The sequence below is a fragment of the Vanellus vanellus genome, assembly GCF_965231255.1.
Source record: "Vanellus vanellus genome assembly, chromosome: 1".
NCBI lineage: Eukaryota > Metazoa > Chordata > Aves > Charadriiformes > Charadriidae > Vanellus > Vanellus vanellus.
In genome coordinates, this window is record NC_138905.1 from 64,616,198 (window position 1) to 64,635,704 (window position 19,507).

The following is a 19,507-nucleotide window of genomic DNA, read 5'->3' on the forward strand; positions in this document are numbered from 1 at the left end:
AGCAGTTAGCTACGTGTTCCATCTATACAATCAGGGTTTCATTAATGGGTGTCTTTGGGACATTTACAAAAAGGTAGGTTATTTTTGCTAAATGGGAATTTTGCTTGAAAAAGGTAACTAGTGAAGAGAAAGACACAAGTGGTTTGCTAGCCAAGATGGCCTACTGAGACCACAAGCTCAGAAGAGATGACCACCAGCCTCAGCCTGTGTGCAGCAAAAGCTGTATCTTGATCTGCATCAAGATATTGATGTACAGAAGCATATCAGCACAAAGAATGCAGCAATCCTCTTAGCTACCAAAAGCCCGTTCTTGTAATATTCCTAAAATTTAATTACTCCAGGAGGGCAGAAGGGACACTGAAGCAAAAAGGACCAGCCATCATCATCATTTGGAAAAGGGTGATGTCATCTATTCCAGGTGAGTTACAAAACTAGTTCTGTAGGCTACACAAACATATTGCCAAAAAAAAAAAAAAAGGTACCAAGAGGACCAGAACACAATTGCTGAAAAGAACTGTTTACTGTGGCATACATGTATAGCAGGCTGGGGCTTAAAGGAGCAGAAGTTTAAATACTAGGATCCGAGTTTTTGTTGCTCCTGTGGCCTTTGTGAGCAGGTAACAGCCAACCCGCTAGCTAGAGGAGACCTTCTACCAATAAGAAGGTCAATATTCTGACCTATTAGAGAGGTTATACCACCTCATCTTGCACACTTTCTTCCAGCTTCTTAGACATGGGCATTCCTGTAACAAACAATTTTCAGCTTCCCAGGCACCAAGCTGATAGAGTTGTCCAATCTCAATTTAATATGTTATAACCTTTCCTGGCAGTATGACAGAACACGCCTTTTCCTTGGACCACATATTTAGGATAAGCACATTTTCCCTTCCCTTTTTATCAAGGCAAAACAGAAAGACGTTTTGTCAGGTTCTACCCTTTGTCAATCACAGCAAGTGCCAACATGTCTGCAGATTTACTACAGATTTTCTGCAAAATTGGGTCCATGGTAAAGAGGACGGTAACTCAGAAAAGTGCCCAGACACCCTACCTTATACATAAATAAACAATTTTATAAAAATCATATACAGTACCTCCACCAGATCTTGGAAATGATACAATGATAAAAGTTAGTTCACTTTACAAATACAGAAGAAAATTTTAATACAGATTTTCCCGAATTTACTTTAACTCCCCAAGGTGATGTTCCACATATCTAAGAGCTGGTCTACTCAGGAAAGATTTTTCTTTAAAGAGGTTTGTTTGGGCTTCAAGATTTTTGCTTGGTTTTTTATTTTGCTGTAGTTAGGCAAAAAAATTAAACTGAAAATTCACATTCATCTAGCTTTAGTTATAGAGTGCGTGTCACTTCCCTTTCAAAACGACAGCATGTCTACTGGACTGAGATTTTTCTGCTTCTCCTCCCAGCCTGAACAAGTGCATCCCAGTTTAGCCACAGGGCTCAATGTAGTACCCTATTCACCTGGTAGACTGCATACTCATACCCAAGCCAAACCTACTGCAAGCTAAAATGCGTACTAAGGCTTTTTTTTTTTGTTTGTTTGCACCAGAGTATGATTTGCTTTGTTTTTTGTTCCTGCTGTTAACAAAGATCACAGTGCACTTCCATTTTCAAGCTAAGGTCTGTTAAAGATCTGGGATACAATGGTATTTCAGCTACACTAGCAAGCAGGTAAACTGTAAATTTTGGAGGCCAAACATGTTCCAGCTTAATTATTGTGGTACTCCACAGATATTGCCAGAAAACAAAGTAATTTTTTTTCTTTCCCCACCTCTGCAACCCAGAAATAGCCAATAACCCCAAATCAAATGCTGATTTGGAGAAAAAGATAGCATACAAGTTTGTTTCTCCAAGCTAGAGAAGGTCACTCCTACAGCATCCTGTGAAGTCAGTCTACAAGCACCATGGGACAGATCTGAAGCAGTCATAACTTCATACGGATTAGTGCATTTTTCTACACCATGACAACTTGTTTTCATCTGTGTTGGCTTGTATAAAACAACTGCCAGGATTATTACAACAGCATGCATTTATACTGGCTTTTGGGCCCAGATGAAAGCTTAGCAACACTTTCCTAAAATTTCCGATAGCTTCATAAACCAGGGGCTATCAAGAGAACCCCCACAGCTGTCATTAGTCCTCCAAACCAGGTTTCAGTTCTCTAGCATGTTATTGCAAATAAAGTATTGGGGAGCAAGGGGTTTCCCCCACCTGTTGTACAAACTAAAGATGATTTTTCCAAAGATCCTGATACCAGGCCTTTTCTGCTCAGCAAGAATGCATATCAAGTTGGATACTGTAGAAAGTTTGCTAATGTTTACATGGAGTGATCTGGAAAAGGTCTGGTGCCAGAATTTTTAGGGGAAAACTACATCATCATTTTTACGCAACGAAACACAAAGCTTTTGCTCACTTAAACACATGGGGATCTAAATGGTGTTGTAGTACTAAATACAATACTGGAAGACCGTGTCTTTATTTCCTTGGCTTTTCAGTAGCTTTTCTAGACATTTGAATATCTTTGGCTGAGGCAGAAATGATCAGTGAGCATTTGGAAGACAGAAAGGAAAGCAGAGGTGTTTAATCACGGGCTGGAGCCTGCTCTAAGGCAGGTTCTGGCAAGTTTCCAAGAATAGTGCACCAGACAGTCCCCCTTCCTTCCTCAAATTTAGAAGATGAAGCATGTTGGGAAATGTTGTTTTTCAAAGAGCCAAGATGTTGCCAACCTGCTTACTAGCAGCGTTCCGCCTCCAGCAAAGCAGACACTTTTAGTTTCTATTGAGCCCCTGTGCTATTCAAAGTCTGATCACACACCCCCTTACCACCCACTCCACGGGTTACTTACCCTGCCATAACACCTGCCTCATGAGTTTGCTGAGTTTTGCCCAACATCACAACATCTGAGAGAATAGATGGAAGTTGAAAAAAGATAACTTTGGAATATTTTGAACAGCTAACGTCTCCCTTTTCATATATTTGTAACATCCAGGGAAGTGTGTTGACAGGAATTCTGTGCTCATATTTTACGAGCAAAGACACAGAAGGAACTTTATGATAGTGCAATGAATGAAATGAATACAATGTATTACATACAGTTTGTGTACTTCAATTTTATTACAAATGGCTTTTATCAGGGAGACCTACACTTTTAATAATTCTTTCCAGTTAAGTGCGGATTATAACTAAAATGACTGCTTTGGCACAACAGGATAGTGCAAACTGAAAGAACTAAATCCGGACAAAAGACCTAATGTGGAGGCTGGACACATTTTTATACAGGGTTCAGGAATGTGCAAGTGGGACCATACGTGCTCCCTCATCTTAGGGAGGAATGTCTGGAGGGAGTGCCTATGGCTTACAGTTGGAAGAATGAAAGGCTACAGGACTGGATTGCTTTAGAATGTTACACATGAGCTAAGTGCAACAAAGTTCTCCAGCACGTTTAGCAGCTTTTGCATCATGTCCAATGGTCTCTTCCTTTATGTCTCTTTCTCTTTCCAACTTCTCCATTTGATCCCTTGACAATTTCTCAGCATGTCACACACGCCTTTGCTCTTGAGCTTGTCTTGCAACACAAACTCTTCCTTTCTTTGGCACTTTGCCTGCCGCTGGAATCCCTTCACAAGGCTAAAGATGAAGAAGGATGTCTGCCTTCTCTTTCCTCAGGTTTACCAAACGATTAGTAACGTCCCTTCCTCTGTGGGCTGTATCATACAAGTTGCTAGGAGAAATCAAAGGAACAATTATTAAACTAATAAGTGTTAATAAAGTGCTAGCTCCTCGTATTTTCAATCCCATTGCCCAACTCTCAAATTTCAATCCTTTACTCTCCTCCCAGACAAGATAACCCCAAATGTCAGACTTTTTTTTTTTAATTCCAGTTGAGCTGTTGTCACATATTGTAGTGGTACCCTTTAAAAAAACTGTGGGTAAGTATGTTTTTATAGAAAAGGCCAGCATTTTTTTTAACTCTAAAAAAAAAAAATCAGAGAAGTTAATATTTCCACAATCATACAGTTAAAAAGCAGATAAGTATTGTTAAAGAAAGGCAAAAGGGTAACTGGAGAAAGGTATGGACAGTGCTATATGCTCATATAATAGCATCAGAGCTGCTTTTGGAAAAGAAATACTACAAACAGATGCTTGGGGAAAATTGCATGACTTTGTAACATGCACACTACTTACAGACACCAGCTGATAATCAAAAACCATTTTCAAAATAAACAGAATTTTGAAGGCATAATGTATGCCCTTTTTTTTTTTTTTTAACAGTGAAGTGTACAGCAAGGCAAAAAAGTAGAAAGCTAGAAACTTTTTACAGCTCCTGCAACTATAAACATTTACAGATGCAAAACTTAGGAAAAGCTCCTTAACCTCAACTGGCAAGTATATTTAAATGTTAACACTTGTATATATGTGTAGTTTAAAACCTTAAGGCATTAAGCACCTTTGTCTCATTTTTTCCTTTCCATTTTTACTTCACAAAACTAAGACTGCCTGAAACAAGGCATGTATCAATTAAGATAATCCATCCTGTTGTATCCTCATAAACTGCTAAGAAAGCACAAAGAAGCAGAGACAACTAAAAAGTAGGAAAATTTAGCATACACCAGTGTTAGGATTTGGGCTATATAGTGTCTTTGGCACCTGCAGGCATTTAACACAGTTGGTATGAACAAGCTCCTTCACAGACTAATAGTTCTAGCCTGGTTATAATTTCAGCTGTACCATGAGAAAGGCAGTGCCCGTTTAGCTTAGAGAAGCACAGCAGCAGCCTTGTCCACAGTCTGTTGCACTAACATCCGCAGGATATAAAGGCAAGATCCATGACCTGGAAGAGGCACTTCCAAATTTTCTTGAAACTGCACAAAATAGTACAAATAAGAACATCATGTCTCTCTGTACTTACCAAATGAGGTTCCCTCTGCAGGACTGTCAATCTGTTTTCCTGGGAGGCATCATATTTGATGTTTCATAATATAGTCTTGAGTGTCCAGGGAATTTCTCTTCTACTTAGAGTCCATAGGTGCCTGCGTAGCTTCCAGCTGCGTTTCTCCTTTAGTTTGGGCACAAGGCTCACTATTCCAAGAGAGCCTCTCTGCCAAATTCAGTTCATCTCCATGCAGCACACAGGTCCTAGGAATGTTTTTCTGAAGGCTTTTGTATTTGGTGCTCTCAGTAAATCTGCATCAGGTTTCTTGGCTTTGATACACATCCTTGAGTTACTTTTTCCTGGAGATTTGTTCAGCTATCTAGTGCTGGGTGGTACCAGTGATCTTTTAGCTACTGGGAACATTATCTAAATCTGATCACTTATCTCTTCACAGAGAGAGCATCCAGAATCTTTGTTGGAAATACAGGGGATGGAGGCAGAAATCTAATTTTACAAAACCTGGGTCTGCGGCAAACATGCTATTGGTATATCCCAACATCTAAATAGGAGGAAGACAGCTGGTCTGGAGGATACTAAAGCAATGTGTATGTGGAAAAGCTACTAAAGCAGTATTATGAACCTGGAATTGGCATCTGTTCACACCAATCTTATAGTGGTGTGGCCTGTTCTGAAACAGAGGTATGTCACTTCAAGGCAAATAAATTGTAGTTTGATAACACAAACTAAAACAATTTGTGAGGATATAGTTTTGGTTTGTATTAAGTATAAAATCTTTCCAGTTTAGACCAGGTCTAAGCTACCATGCAGAAGAAATCAGTTTAACGGGTAAGGCCCCAATTCTACAGACACTAATGCACACGTTCAACTTCGGTTCGTTACTAATTTATATCATTCATGTGAATGAAAACATTCACTTCTTTGAAGTTAAGCATAGGTGGATATATTTGCATAAGAAGCCTGATTACAAAAATGTTGATAGAGTTGCAAAGCAGTATTTTGAGTGTTTCTAAGCATACAGTACTGAAATGTTATGTTATTAAACAGCAGGAATAAGGTCATACCCAACGGAATCTGAGGGGGGCACTGAGGGGTACGATCCAGATGCTGGGGTGGTCTCTCCTAAGGAGGCCTCCTCCTGCGGTATGGGGTGATGTTCAAAGAACTTGGAGACAAACAGCAAACTGTGAGGCAAGAACAAAACAAAAACAGCCTAACTTCTGCAAAGCCCAGAAGCTTCACAATACAACACTCAATAATTGACCCCCCACCCCAAAACAACCCCAAACCCCCTCACTGATCAAATTCGAAATTTTAAAATAAAGACTACACTAACACATTAATCTGCAAGATATGTTAAAAATAGTATTTGCTTGACAAAGGATCAAAAGATCATGCCTTAGACATACCTTTTTGGAAAGTAATTTTTTAATCTTTTAGTTGAAATTGCAGACATCTGGTTCCTCAAGAATGCACAACTTACACCTGTATGTTCAGTACACGAACTAATTTTAAAGTTTGCACTGATGGAACGCCAAAACCCAAATGCCAAAGGGATAGAACCATGTTATCCATAAGCCCTGAGCACAAACTCTGGAAGTGCCCAAGGAAATAGTTACAAATACCAACCTAGCATTTTAAATGATTCCTTATATGAAAGTCTATTTAAAAGACTTAATAGCATCTGCTGAAACCGATCAAATAGAACACAGAGCCAGTTTACAACAGATCCTTAACCTATATCAAAGACTTGCACAAATAGATCAATAATTAAATTCAAGAACACACAACTATTTGGGACATTCTCTTTTATGTTTCTTACCTAGGCATCAAACTCTCTAACGGATTTGTTTTCAATCACTGTAAAACCAACTGCAATTTCACCATATTAAACTAGTGTCTCAACATTTTTTTCAGATTGAAGAGAATAAACCCACATCAAAACATTTAAACAGGGCCCTAGCCATCACATAATAAAGAACTAGTTTTGATTTAGAATAACAACTGTGAACAATGAGAAGCCTGTCTGATACAGTCAAGTGCTCAGCCACCCCATTCATGCTTCAAAGAAAGCGTTTCATAGTCCAGGAAAAAAAAAAAAAAAAAAAAAAGAACTGGTTGTCTGAGCTAGCAGAAAGAATATGAATTATGCATTCTCATAAGAACAGTAGAGCTCCTATATCTTTTTCAGGCAGCACCTCTGACTTCCTGCATTACAGATTTAACATAAGAAATCACTGACAGCTGTAAGCTTAATAAAAGGCTCAGCTTTAAAAAGAATTGTGATTACTTACTCAAGTTGGTCATAATTAACACACATCAGTGGCACTTCTGTACTACAGCGCTGGTGAAATTTGTAGCCACATGTCTGGCACCGGAATCCCTGGAAAAGCAGCTTTCGACAAAAGTCGCAGAATGCTAACGTGAAGAATGTTTTTCGTACCTATATTGTCAAAAATAATCATAATTAAATAGAGTCCTTCTGCAAGCCTAAGATAGGCTATTTGCTTTTACCTCCCTCAAATACACTTACAAGCCTCTTTTTTTGATGATGGAGCTACAGTTTTATATATCAAACAGACTGACATAAAAGATTGTCTCCTTTCTGAAACAGTCTTCATGCATTAAAATTTTCTTTCAACTATTTAATGGAATTAATGCTTCACTTCATTAGCAGTAAGAAAAACAGCAACAAGTCTGAAGCAAAACAGTGCACTGTTATAATGGTAGAGACAAACATTCAGAATTTAATTGGATACAACCTATAAAAACAAAAGCTGCTGAAAGATTATCTCATCTTCTAATTTTTCCAGGAGACAAATGACATTTCTATCCAAAATTCCTATTGCAGGACTGGAAATACAGACAGGGCTTATATATGTCTTCTATGTATAATTACATATACAGTTGCAATTTTGACTACTGAAACTCACAAACGTTTAAAATCGCAGAAGGGTGAACATATGTTATCCCCATATTATAGAGGGGAAAAATGATTTAGTTTCATTTTCAAATTTATCAATACTTGGCATAAAAACACATTCTAGTTGTATTACTACATGTAATAATCAAAATTTCAGAAGGCTATCAAAAAAATGTTAAGCCTACTAGACTTTCATCTAACTAGCCATAGCCAAACTACCTTGTTGGAATGAAAGTTTAAGCACCTTGAAAATAGAATTTGGGGGTTTTAGTAAATAAAAGGTCTGTCTTCTCAATGTGAAAAACATTTTTTCCAGGATTTTGTGCGTAGCTATAGCAGTTTAGATGGATTCTGTTTAGCAGCTTCCATTTACTTGGTGCCTTATCAGGTCAAAACATATTTGTGCACTAGCATCACTGATGATGTCAGCACTGCTCTGGGAATAGTTAGTTCATTAGTTAATTGCTGCTGCAGAGCCAGCAGGGAGGCCCAGAATACATTTTATAGATACAGCAATACAAAAATAGTAGATTATTATTACAGCTCTGCAATGCAGTGCTGATTTAAACCCCCTCCATTTATAGATTTTAGAGGGTGTATTCCATCCAAATGTGAAAGTTTTAAGGGCAATCAAGTACTCTAACATCACTTACTTCAATTACAATTCTATCTAATTCACTTAAGCTATTGTGATTAAAAACTTCTTTTGCAACCTCCACCGCATCCCACAGATAGAAAATATTATTCAAAGTTGTTAATTTGAATTTGAAAGTACAAAGTTGGCTTAACCCTACTCAACACTCCATAAAACCCAATACATACGAAATTGTGTGTCGTGAGTGGCACATTCTCCAAGACTTCCACATGTAACTCCTCTCCCGTGAGCCAGGAAATGTCAGTGTCCCAGCCAATTGGCTTCTTCTCTCTAAAGTGTAAGGAAGCCTTCCATTAGCACCAGTGCACAAACCCTTGCAGGTCTCCTGCTGAAGATGTGAGATCAGCTAGAAAGTTGCACTGTGGGGGTTTGCTACCCAGTCTCTAACTGCAGGAAGCTTTAAATGCAAGACATTAAGCTCAGCACATAGCAAGGAGAGCACACCTTCCCTGGACAAACTGCATGAAAGAAACGCACTTTTTCAAACAGCTCCAGTTGTGGCCAACTCCTTGGTTCCAAGGTGACAGACACCCTTCTGATCAAATAAAGTGCTTGTGAAAATACTTGTTCCATAAAAGAGCCAAAGAGATGGCTAGTTTTGTGCAGTAAGAAAATCTACAAACTTTTTAGGACTGCAAAGTCTATTTTTTTTCCCCACAGGAACTCTATAGTCAGTTAGGAATGCACAATAACCAAGTAAAATTAAACCAAAAGGTTAAAGAAACCTATTAATACTTGTTTGGTTAGCATGACTTTGATTAATGAGTGTTTTGCCTGCAGTCTGTAAGCTCATATTAGCCTATATTTTTCCCGTTCTTGAAGTGATTAAATCTTTTTCTAGATGTTTGCCATTCTTTTTAGATGTCATCAAGACACAAATTGTTTTAGTGCAAAGTGTCATATCATTCTGAACTTTGGAAACAGCTTCCACAACGTTGGATAGGATCAGCCATACTGGGTAACTCCAAGAAGAGATTCTGAGAGCAAAAACCATCACACACAAACCGTACCCATCTTGTATTCTGTAAACAGCACAGCATTCTGGAATAAGACCTCTCATCATCAGAGCTTTCTTTAGGCTGTCTCGGACTGTCACTCCACATCTTGCTGGAACCTAGAAGTCAAATATAAAAGAAATTACTTAAAACAAGTTCCAATTTATCCCCCAAACTGATGCAAACATTTTGACCCTGAAGTGCCAAAACCCACTTTTCCCGATGCTTTACAGAATGCTAGGTAAGTTTTTCAAAATGTTTTCTGTACTGCGGATAATTTTATTGGTGAATAGTATATAAGCAATCTAGCTCAGCTAGAAGAAAGAACAAGCTCTACATTTCTATTAACATTTGGAACGTAGTCTTGACCCAACTCCAAAAGTGACTGTCCAACTCTTCTCAACTTGAAGAAAGTGGAGGCACAGCACACAGATAGCTAATAACTATGTACATCTAGAAAAAGTTCAGGCCAAGCTGTAAAATTAAGTGGGGCAACATGCCGAGTGGAATTAAAAATGAAAGAACTAACTTAGGCTGCACTCAGAAAACATGACGGTAAAATGTAAACATCTTATTTTCTATTTCTAAAATAGAAGATAAGCATGCAAACAAGTAAAATATAACAAATCATCTGAATCAGGCAGACCCTCACCTCTCACTTTAACCTACGTTTGCAACTCTACAGACACTTCCTATTTGAAAAACGTACTCCTCGCTTCTGTTTCACTACGTGAAAAGTTTAAATATCTAACAGGATGGGAAGAATAGAGAAGCAGACTAAAACTAGCCAAACAAAGAACTGCAAACTATGAAAAGTAAAGATATTTTCCTTGCCTCTATTCTAGCTGTAGGCATATCATATAGGAATAAGTATATCATCTCTAGGTATACCTGTGATTTAACAATGTATAGTGTCAAGCCATAAAAACAGAACAATATATAATCTGGTGATTAAGTGGAGATAAGGTGTTGAGTATTACCCACTTACTACTACTAGAACTAAATAGCGAAAATATATAACACTTCAGGTGGTATAACACTGGGACATCTCCCAGTCACAGACAGCTCCTCAAACATGAATCAAAAGAAAAACCCAAAGTTGTCTGAACACCCGAGACCCAATTCTAGCTTGCTAGTGGCCTAAGCCAGAACCCTCAGTAGCCAAAAGCAGTCTCTTAATCAGCTTCAACTACCTTTGGATCGGAGCCTAGTTTTTGCTCCTTGCACTTAAATTTCCATGGGTATTTAGGGGCCCTATGTCCTACTTAAGGATGACAGTGAAAAGTAGCAGTCTATTTCAAGTGGCTTTGTGAACACCACTTGAGGTTACGCTATATATTGCATTTCTAGAACTCAAACATATGCTCTCACAGAAGACACAAGTTAAAGGAATATTTTGCTTCACAGTCTTCCTCCCATTAATATGAAAGTGCTTCTTACTGGATATTGGTGCATTTCATCTGATCAACACATAAACATTTAGAGAAGAGAATTTTCACGAATTCCTTGGAAAAAAATATCCTATAGCATACTGCTTTACAATCTTGATATTCAGCCTTAAGTGACTTTGGTTTACACATTCCGTTACTTCTTAATGCATCTTTTTATTAATCTAAGTAACTTCTTCCCAGCCTAGAAGTTAACACTGTGACTTTCAATCACTTGTAGGTCAATCCTCCATCATAAATCATCCTTAATTGTTACCAGTACCTGTCACTGGTATTAAGAGGGAGTCTGGGAGCACCTATTATCGTCAATATTGTCAACAAACTTTCCATTGTAAAACTCAGCCCTCTGTTGCTTAGTTTTCTACCAAACTAATTGTTCACACCAAAACCAACTGTTCATAGGGTCACTCTGTGACCAGTATCCCCTGCTCCCGATCCCTGGCAAAGTGTTTAGCATAACTAACACCATTTTATGAGGCAAGCAGCCGTTCTCAGTGACCGAGCAGGTCATGTATTTGTTCCCTTTCCTCTCATTATTAGGTCCTGAAGGTCCTGTGAACCAAGTAGATAAACCAAACAGATTTCTTCTTCCCCTCCCCACTGACCCCGAGGTTCCTGGGTGCCGCCAGGCTGATTATTCCCTTTCTTTGCTGGCCTTGATGGTCCCAGTCACCCAAGGCCATCAGGTGGTGCTGATGGCCTTGTCACAGAACAGGAAAGAGTAACAGCATGCAGAGCACTGTCTAGAAAAATCAAGCCATTATAAGTCCCAAGGGGAGAACTTGGACTGGAGCTGCTGCTGGACAGTGAGACTCAGGGCCTGCCGCCACCAGGGATGCCTCCACCATCCTCTGCTTCCTCCAAGAATTGAGGGAGTGACTTCTTTTATATGAATTTAGAGTCTAGATTATGACTGCTATATTGATATGGCAAACCATGTGTTAAGATTTGACCCAATCTGCAGAGGGTGCAGGTGATTAGAAATTATAAATTAAGTTGCACTATAAATTCTGTATTATGCTACTAATAAGTTGGACTATACTGATCCTGCTTGTAGAAATCGTGCCATTCTAATAATAAATTTTGTGCTATACTAATCATAACATAATGTTAAGAAAATAAAGCTTTAATTGTAACTACAATTTAGTGCCGCCATCATTCTTCCACGGATCTCTAAAAGAACCTATCTGTCCCCTAAGTACCAGGTGACAAGTTCTCCCTGCCTTCAACATATTTATTTACAGAGTACATATTTTGAAGAATTTGACTAACATCTCTGAAGATTTTGGAGATGTGCTCCAACCTCCCACACAGATCAGGTCCCATTACAAGCCATTTTGATGGGACATGCAAGTGTTCTTTGGCTCGAGGCTATTTGTCCTGTAAGTACAGCTCCCACAGGATTGAGGTAGAGCCCCCACAGACACTTCAGGTCTACTTTTCCAGCAACCTCAGTTACTTCATCACTGATATCTACAGTGGAAGAAGACATTCAAACACTGAGCAGGTGACAGACAGACCCAGGGCAGGGGGAAAAGGGGAATGAAGAGAGCCAGGAAAGCGGTTGGGCATGAAGGAGAAATGGGAGAAGAGAGGCAGGACAATCTTAAGAACTGACCAGGGAAAGCATGTGTATGTGGGGAGTCAGCATTGCCATGAGCAGGTTGGGAAACAGCCAAGCAGGACAGAGGGAAGCCAGAAGAGCTAAATGAGGCAGACGGCAGAAAACACAGATATGATGAACTACCACTGGTTGAAACAACTAGGGAGGCAATGGAAGCACATCCTGAACAGGAAGCTTTCATGCTGTGATTAGGAGAAAAGAGAGCTCATTTTGAACAAGGAGCACCAGGGGGAAGGGAATGCCTAAGAGATGCGTTAGAACTGAGCATAAGGTGGGAGAGTTTCTAGCTTAGGCAGAAAACTTCAAGGCAGCAAGTATTAAGAGAAATCAGGGCAGTAAAATCTAGACCTGGGTGAGGGAACAGAACAGGACAAGGAGGAAAAGCCAAGCAGCGGAAAGGTAACTAACATTAAGGAAGAGATGAAGAGAAAAAGGGAAGGAGCCTTGTGCTCACTGGAAGACATTTTCTTCCTCCAGCACTGATCCTCCATAAAGGGCAATAACATCCTGCAGTACCTCATGAAGAAAAAAAGATCTGCATCAGGAACCTAAAAGTTCCAACTCTATTAATGAATTACACTGGTGTAAATAATGACATTTCAAGTGATTACTTTTTTCTTTTAAGTTTTACTGAAAACAAGATTTATCAAGTTATAGGCTTTCTTTAAAGAAATCAATAAAGTCCCAAGAAATCAATAAAGTTCCCAAGTTTTGAGGCAAGCTCTCAAAACTTGGAAAGTATCAGAATGAAGGTTGCCTACAGCAATGCAAGCGCAACAGAAATATGAAAAATGTGCATTAAACGTTTTGCTCACTTGTCATTTGCTATTCCGCAGTATTACTTCCCCAAGTCCCCTTCATTAACATCTGAGCCGTATTTATGCAACTTGTAATTAGAAACATGGATAGAACATTTGTTCTCTTCACTGCCATTTACAAGATCCAGCTAAAAAACAGTTGGGGAACTGTTTTGATTACTTTCGAAAATCACCAGAATCCTGTAGCAGCATCACATTTAGAACATTCTCTTACAGAACTCCTGAGCAGAGAAACAGAAGGCTAAATTAAAAGAACTAAATACTAGAATAAATCCCTGTAGTATTGATTAATCATTTTCCCAGACTGGTACAGTACGGTCTATCACCATCTGTGCACATAGCCCTTCAGCCCCCTCCTTCAGTCCCTACCAGCGCCTGCTGTAAAGCAGGAATCTCACCCTGCAAAGTATTCCCACTAAAACCTCTCTTTTCCCCCCCCCTCATCCTCTTCTCACACCCAAATCATGGCAAAGTTAAAGAAAAATCCCGCTCCAAGAAAGTGATTTGGAGAGCAACTCAATCTCAAGGAAAAAAAAAAAAAACAAAGACATTATTTTTTTTTTTCCAGTTAAGAGACAGAAGCAGGAGTTTCAGAACAGCTTCCTACTCGCCCTCAGCCGGAGGGAGGGAGGTCATGCGGCCCCGCAGCCTGGGAGAGCAAGGAGCAGGAGCCCTGGCATGGCACAGCCCCCCGGCTGCCTGCCAGGAGCCGGCAGCTCCACCACCGCAGGCAGGCACCAAAGTGGTTTTATCAGTTCCATCAAGAGTTTTCACAGGGTTCCCACAGAGCATTTTAACTGAATCACACCAGCATTCTTTGACAAAATCGGTTCCCCATGAGAAAAGTTCTGACCTACTCCAAAATCCGCACCCTTATGACTGTAATCTGGTAAATTGAACAGTCTGCACTTTATTGAAAAAAAGAATGCTTAATATTATCTCAAACCCATTTTGTGCATGCCCATCCATTATCTTTTGATCCCTCTGGTTTGTAACTAAGAGAATCTTAATCTGTTTCATAACAGTTACCACCTAGAAATTCATGTTACTGAATCAGGGAATCTCCAATCAGGAATTCCCAAATTTTAATTGCTAAAGGGTTTCTTTTTAATTTACTTATATACCTAAGATTTGTAGATCAGAAAAGGTTTAGGTTTACATAACAATTTGAAAGTTGATTCAGAAAACAATTCTCAAAAGCGAAGAGCATGAAAGAGCATGGGCTACACAATACTAAGGAATAGTATGGAAGCTGCCAATACAGGCTCCAAGCTGTGTTCGCTGTGTAGCTTAATAATATACCAGAGAAAGTAATCTGCATCTTGAATCGGGCAAGTAGTCATTGATCCAGGAAGACACCAAAACACATGCTCAACTTTGCAAATGTAAAGTTCCAAGGAAACAAATGAAAATTATTCTAGATTCTAAAAATTCTCAAAACAGTCTTACTACCTAGACAGATTAAGCAGAACTACAGCACTTAAGCTCCTCGTTTCTTTTACTCATGTTAACTATTTCTATGGACAGTAAGTATTAATAACAACATTGCTGATATATATTTAGTACCGCAGCCACAAGCATTTAAGCAATGCATAATAAATCATTTATTTCGGTAAATCAGGTCATTCCCGATTCTGTAAGAAATTCAGGGCTACATCCCTAAATAACTCTTACATCACTTTTCTAACATCAGAGCAGAAACTGGCATAGTCTCAGTAAGTTAAAAGTGTTCCTTACACCAGTGCAGTTTCCAATATTTTACAGCAATAAAGAGACTGAAGAGACTGAGGAGCACTTCAAAAACCAATGTAAAGGTATTCTCTGAAAGTGGAGAGGCTGGACAGCCCTGAATATCTAGTATTATACTTCTCAAAACTAGTTATCTGGTTCTGTTTTTTCCTCAGCCTAGCACTGTAGTTCATCTCACTTTACATACATACATAAATAACACTTGGCTAAAGTACATCTAACTTACCTTAGAGCTTCAGAAAAATTCTAAGTAGTTAAACAGAGTACTGGGTAAAATAGCGAGAATATTGCAAGTAGTATGGATTTTGAAATAACACTTCAAAGTACTGATATACTTACCTCAACACATACACCTTGAAAGATTACACGTTTTTCCTGTCTGGTACCTATATGACTAAAAAATGCCAGCAACATGCTCACTGAATTCAATGTGTCGGAAGAGAATTAAGCTAAGCTATCTTTTTGCCAAATAACTAGTTTTGCCTTCTGACATGTTAGGTTTTCTGGTAAAAATCCAAACATGAGATCCACATTTAATTTCTCATCTTAGGTATGAAGGACAAATGTTTAACCAGCCAGCCACTTCTTACAGCACTAACAGATAAAATTAACCCCTTCTGTGGCAAAGAGGTATCCTGGTTTGAGGTAATACAGAACCAATTTTCTGTTCGGTAATGTTACTTTTCAGCTAAGCCTCTAACTAACTGAATTCTCTGAAATAAACAGCATATTTTTAAGAGTGTAGAACACTCCCAGAGCAATAAAACCTGACTGTTTATAATTATGCCAAGGAATGGTATGCAGAGAGGCTCTTGCTTATACTTATTGCTATAACACCCAAGGGCAGGGAACTTTGTTATTTGCCCCATTGGAGGGTTGGAAGCAGAAAAGCATAGAGGGGTCACACCTGCGGGGAGGAGCGGGCCCAAAACTGACCAACAGGGTATTCCACCCCATCTGCCTCATGCTCAGTATAAAAGCTGAGGGATCAAAGGGTCAGTCTCTCTCTTCAATGGCTGGCGTCCAAGGAGGACTCTGTCTATTCATCTGCCTTCAATCCCGATCTGTGCGTTCCTGAATCCAGATCTGAAATCCAGTTCCCGTCCATCACTGAGTCCAGTCTGGGACTTTCCCAGTGTCTGCCAGTGATGTGACCATCATCCTGGGAGATCAATATGGTTTTGTATATATTCCATTAAACTACTTTATTAATAAAATAATAAAAAAGAAAATAATCTCTTTTTTAAACTCACAGGTCTCTCTCTCTCCCTTGTCTCCTTGGAGAGTGAGGTGGAGAAAGGCATCTGTCATTCATTTCAGTGGCCAGTATGGCCCAAACCATGACAAGAGGACCTAAGATGATACTGAACATCATAGCCTAGTCTATAAAATGAAGAACATTGCTTTCAGACACAGCTGTTCTGGATTTCAGTGCATGAAGCTCTGATCAACTTCCAGGAGAAAGCAGCATTTAAGAATATACATTCTTAATGGAACACATTAGTAAGACAAATGGGAGACAATTCTACTGCATTAAATCTTGTTTCCAAGGGAAGCTGAACAGAATTTACCCATTTTACAAAGCTGTTACCATTCCATCAAAAGCATCCCATTTAACTTGCAAAGACATCGGTTATCAGCACCCACTTGCACCTCCAACGCAATTAAGGGGTACTCACTTGTAGAACACAATGGCCTGATTTATGTGAATACAGAACATTTGCTCAAGAGTATACCATCACTAAACCACACTGGATGAAACCTGCTGTGCATAGTCAGCAGCAGTCTCCACACTATCATTTCTCAAGCTTTTGAGGGACAGCTTCCAAACTGTGTTCAGAAGAGCACTGATCATTTTTAAGGTGATAGTAGACATCAGGATCACCATCTTCAAATTTTAGTTAGGGTGAATATTAGTCCCAGTAGTTGTGAAGACTGACAGCGACCCACTAATAAAAAAAAAACGTTTGGAAAACACAGCTTCAGACTTGAGAGAAATGCTCATCTAGAAAAATATCCATAGGCAGTGTATGGGAATGAAAACCCAGGACCTTGCAGTTTCTGTTCAAGTGACGAAAGAGTCAGCTGGCTGCTCTCCAAACAAAAACCCAAACGCATTAGGAATTTAAGTTACAAAATAGCTTAAATAAATCTTTCTAATAGATCAGCCCCAGAGCCCACTTGCATAGTATCCTGTCTCTGACGATCACTCTCCAAACGCTTTAAAGGCAGGGGGGAGCAAGAAACTAGAATTCACATCCCTCTTTAAACTGTTGCAACTGATCCTGAAAACAAACGGATAGTTTCATCTCCAGGTAGTATACACACTCTCTAAAAATATTAAAGCTTTGGTTGGTTAGTTTACTTAAACAACACAAGAAGCCATGAATTTAAGTATGACTTACTAGACCTGGAATAAAAACATTTCTTCCAATTATTTTCAGATTTGTGACTTGCATTCCATTTCATCAAGTGCCGAGGTAAAGGAAACACTCCAAACAGTATTTTCCTCTATCATTAATTTCTACAGACAGACTTTCCGTCTCTTAAGAAATCACTAAGCTCTTCTTACTTGAGGAATATTCTTGAAAAGCAGTGATCAATGTTGCACCAGGCATCCCAGATGACAAGCCATCAATTTTATAATGGCAAGTTTTCAATATCGTTTGACTTTGCAATCTAAGACTGTGTGTCAACAGAATGGAAGTAGATTTAATTATTCTCTTTTCAACATATACTACTTTGGATTTAACCAAGACTGAGTTTAGCCTGGTGTGGTGGGTTAACCCCGGCAGGCAGCTAAGCACCACCCAGCTGCCTGCTCACTCCCCCCTCAGTGGGGTGGGGGAAGAGAATTGGAAGGACAAAAGCAAGAAAACTCCTGGGTCGCAATAAAGACAATTTAGTAAGTGAAGGGAAAAAAAGAAGGGAAAAAAATTTCCTAGTGATGCAGAAGCAAATCACTCACCACCAGCAGACTGATGCCCAGCCAGTCCCTGAGCAATAGCAACTTTAGAAAAACTCCCCTCTGTTTTACTGCAGAGGATGATATTATGTGGAATGGAATAGCCCTTTGGTCAGCTAGAGTCAAGCTGTCCCAGCCGTGCCCCCTCCTCAGCCTACTCACTGCAGGGGCAGTTGGAAACAGGGAAAACTTGACCCTGTGCAGCACTGCTCAGCAATAGCTAAAATACTGGTGTGTTATTAGCACTGGTTTGGTCACCAGTCTAAAACACAGCAATATATGAGCTGCTGTGAAGAAAACTAACTCAGCTCAAGCCAGACCCCAGTACAGTCTGCTGTAGCACTGCTGCTCACCTTGTTTCACTAAACACCTCCCAAAGACATATTCTTCAGGCTTTCCCAGACATGAAGCACTTACTCATGGTAGCTGTAAAGTTTATTTCATTGTACAACTCCTGTGATGTAATAAAATTTCGTTTGCTTATTGACAGCCTAAAAGAGATCTTCCATAGTTAATTACTTCCCAATGAAAATTTAGTCTCTAATTTGATTTTGCCTTTCAGCAATAGGATAGGTAGGCCAATAGCTCTCCCAGATAATCCAAGTTTGTTTTTTTTTTTTAAAGTATCAAGTGACATTTACTTGTAAGTAAACTCCCTATTACTTCATTCTACCAGTCTGTTCATATAATGCATTAAATTCCAAAGCATTCAGATACATTCAGCAAGCATCTATTGGCACAGGCTAAAAATAAACTCAATTTCTGCTGCATGTTTGATATGTCATGGGAATTTGTAATTGTTTTTGATTAGAAAAACCCAATCATGTTAAACCAGGTGTGTAATTAAAAGCAAGAAACTAATTTATTCAGCTGCCTGAACATCCCTTCTCTGAATTTTCCTTATACTTGACAGGTGAAACTGGTAGGGCAGCTTGAATGCCTACAGAAATCCAGTGATTATTACTCAGTAAGCTTGAGGCACAAACTCGCTGCATAAACTGCAGAAAGCAAGATGCAAATCTTAAGTCAGAAGAAATGCATCGAGTACCAGATTTGAAAACAGAACATTTGAAGCATTCCAGTTGTGCATGCATGATGAATTAAGAATTTATGCTAAGAATTTAGTTAGGGTAAAAAAATCTGATTCTTCCAGTCTTCATGACTGCAGAGAAGACCACATGATTGCTTGTCTAATTAAAAGGCAGATGTACGCTAATTAACCAAGGTGTGACAAGTAAGAAACCCGAAATAAGAGTTGTCCCCATGCACAGCATTCACAGTCCTGTTTAGTTTCTGCAAGTCTTAAAAATACAAATTTTCCCTTTTAAAAACTCAGTCTCACATTTGCATTTTGAGAACTTTCATTAACTTTCTAATACGTATGTAACTATGACACTTATATGAAGCATACCAATGCACT

At 39.1% G+C, this 19,507-nt stretch overlaps 1 protein-coding gene across 3 annotated transcripts in view; it reads right to left on the minus strand.

The window, feature by feature from the left end:
• BRAF (B-Raf proto-oncogene, serine/threonine kinase) overlaps nt 1-19,507 on the minus strand; it is a gene marked incomplete at both ends in the record, with an annotated part of 74,729 nt that overhangs the window by 20,918 nt on the left and 34,304 nt on the right. For all 3 annotated transcript variants that reach the window (XM_082495524.1, XM_082495523.1, XM_082495522.1), the window contains 4 exons: nt 5,975-6,094; nt 7,205-7,353; nt 8,656-8,758; nt 9,499-9,602. In XM_082495524.1, coding sequence (XP_082351650.1) covers nt 5,975-6,094; nt 7,205-7,353; nt 8,656-8,758; nt 9,499-9,602 — 476 coding nt within the window. The remainder of the gene's footprint in view (nt 1-5,974; nt 6,095-7,204; nt 7,354-8,655; nt 8,759-9,498; nt 9,603-19,507) is intronic.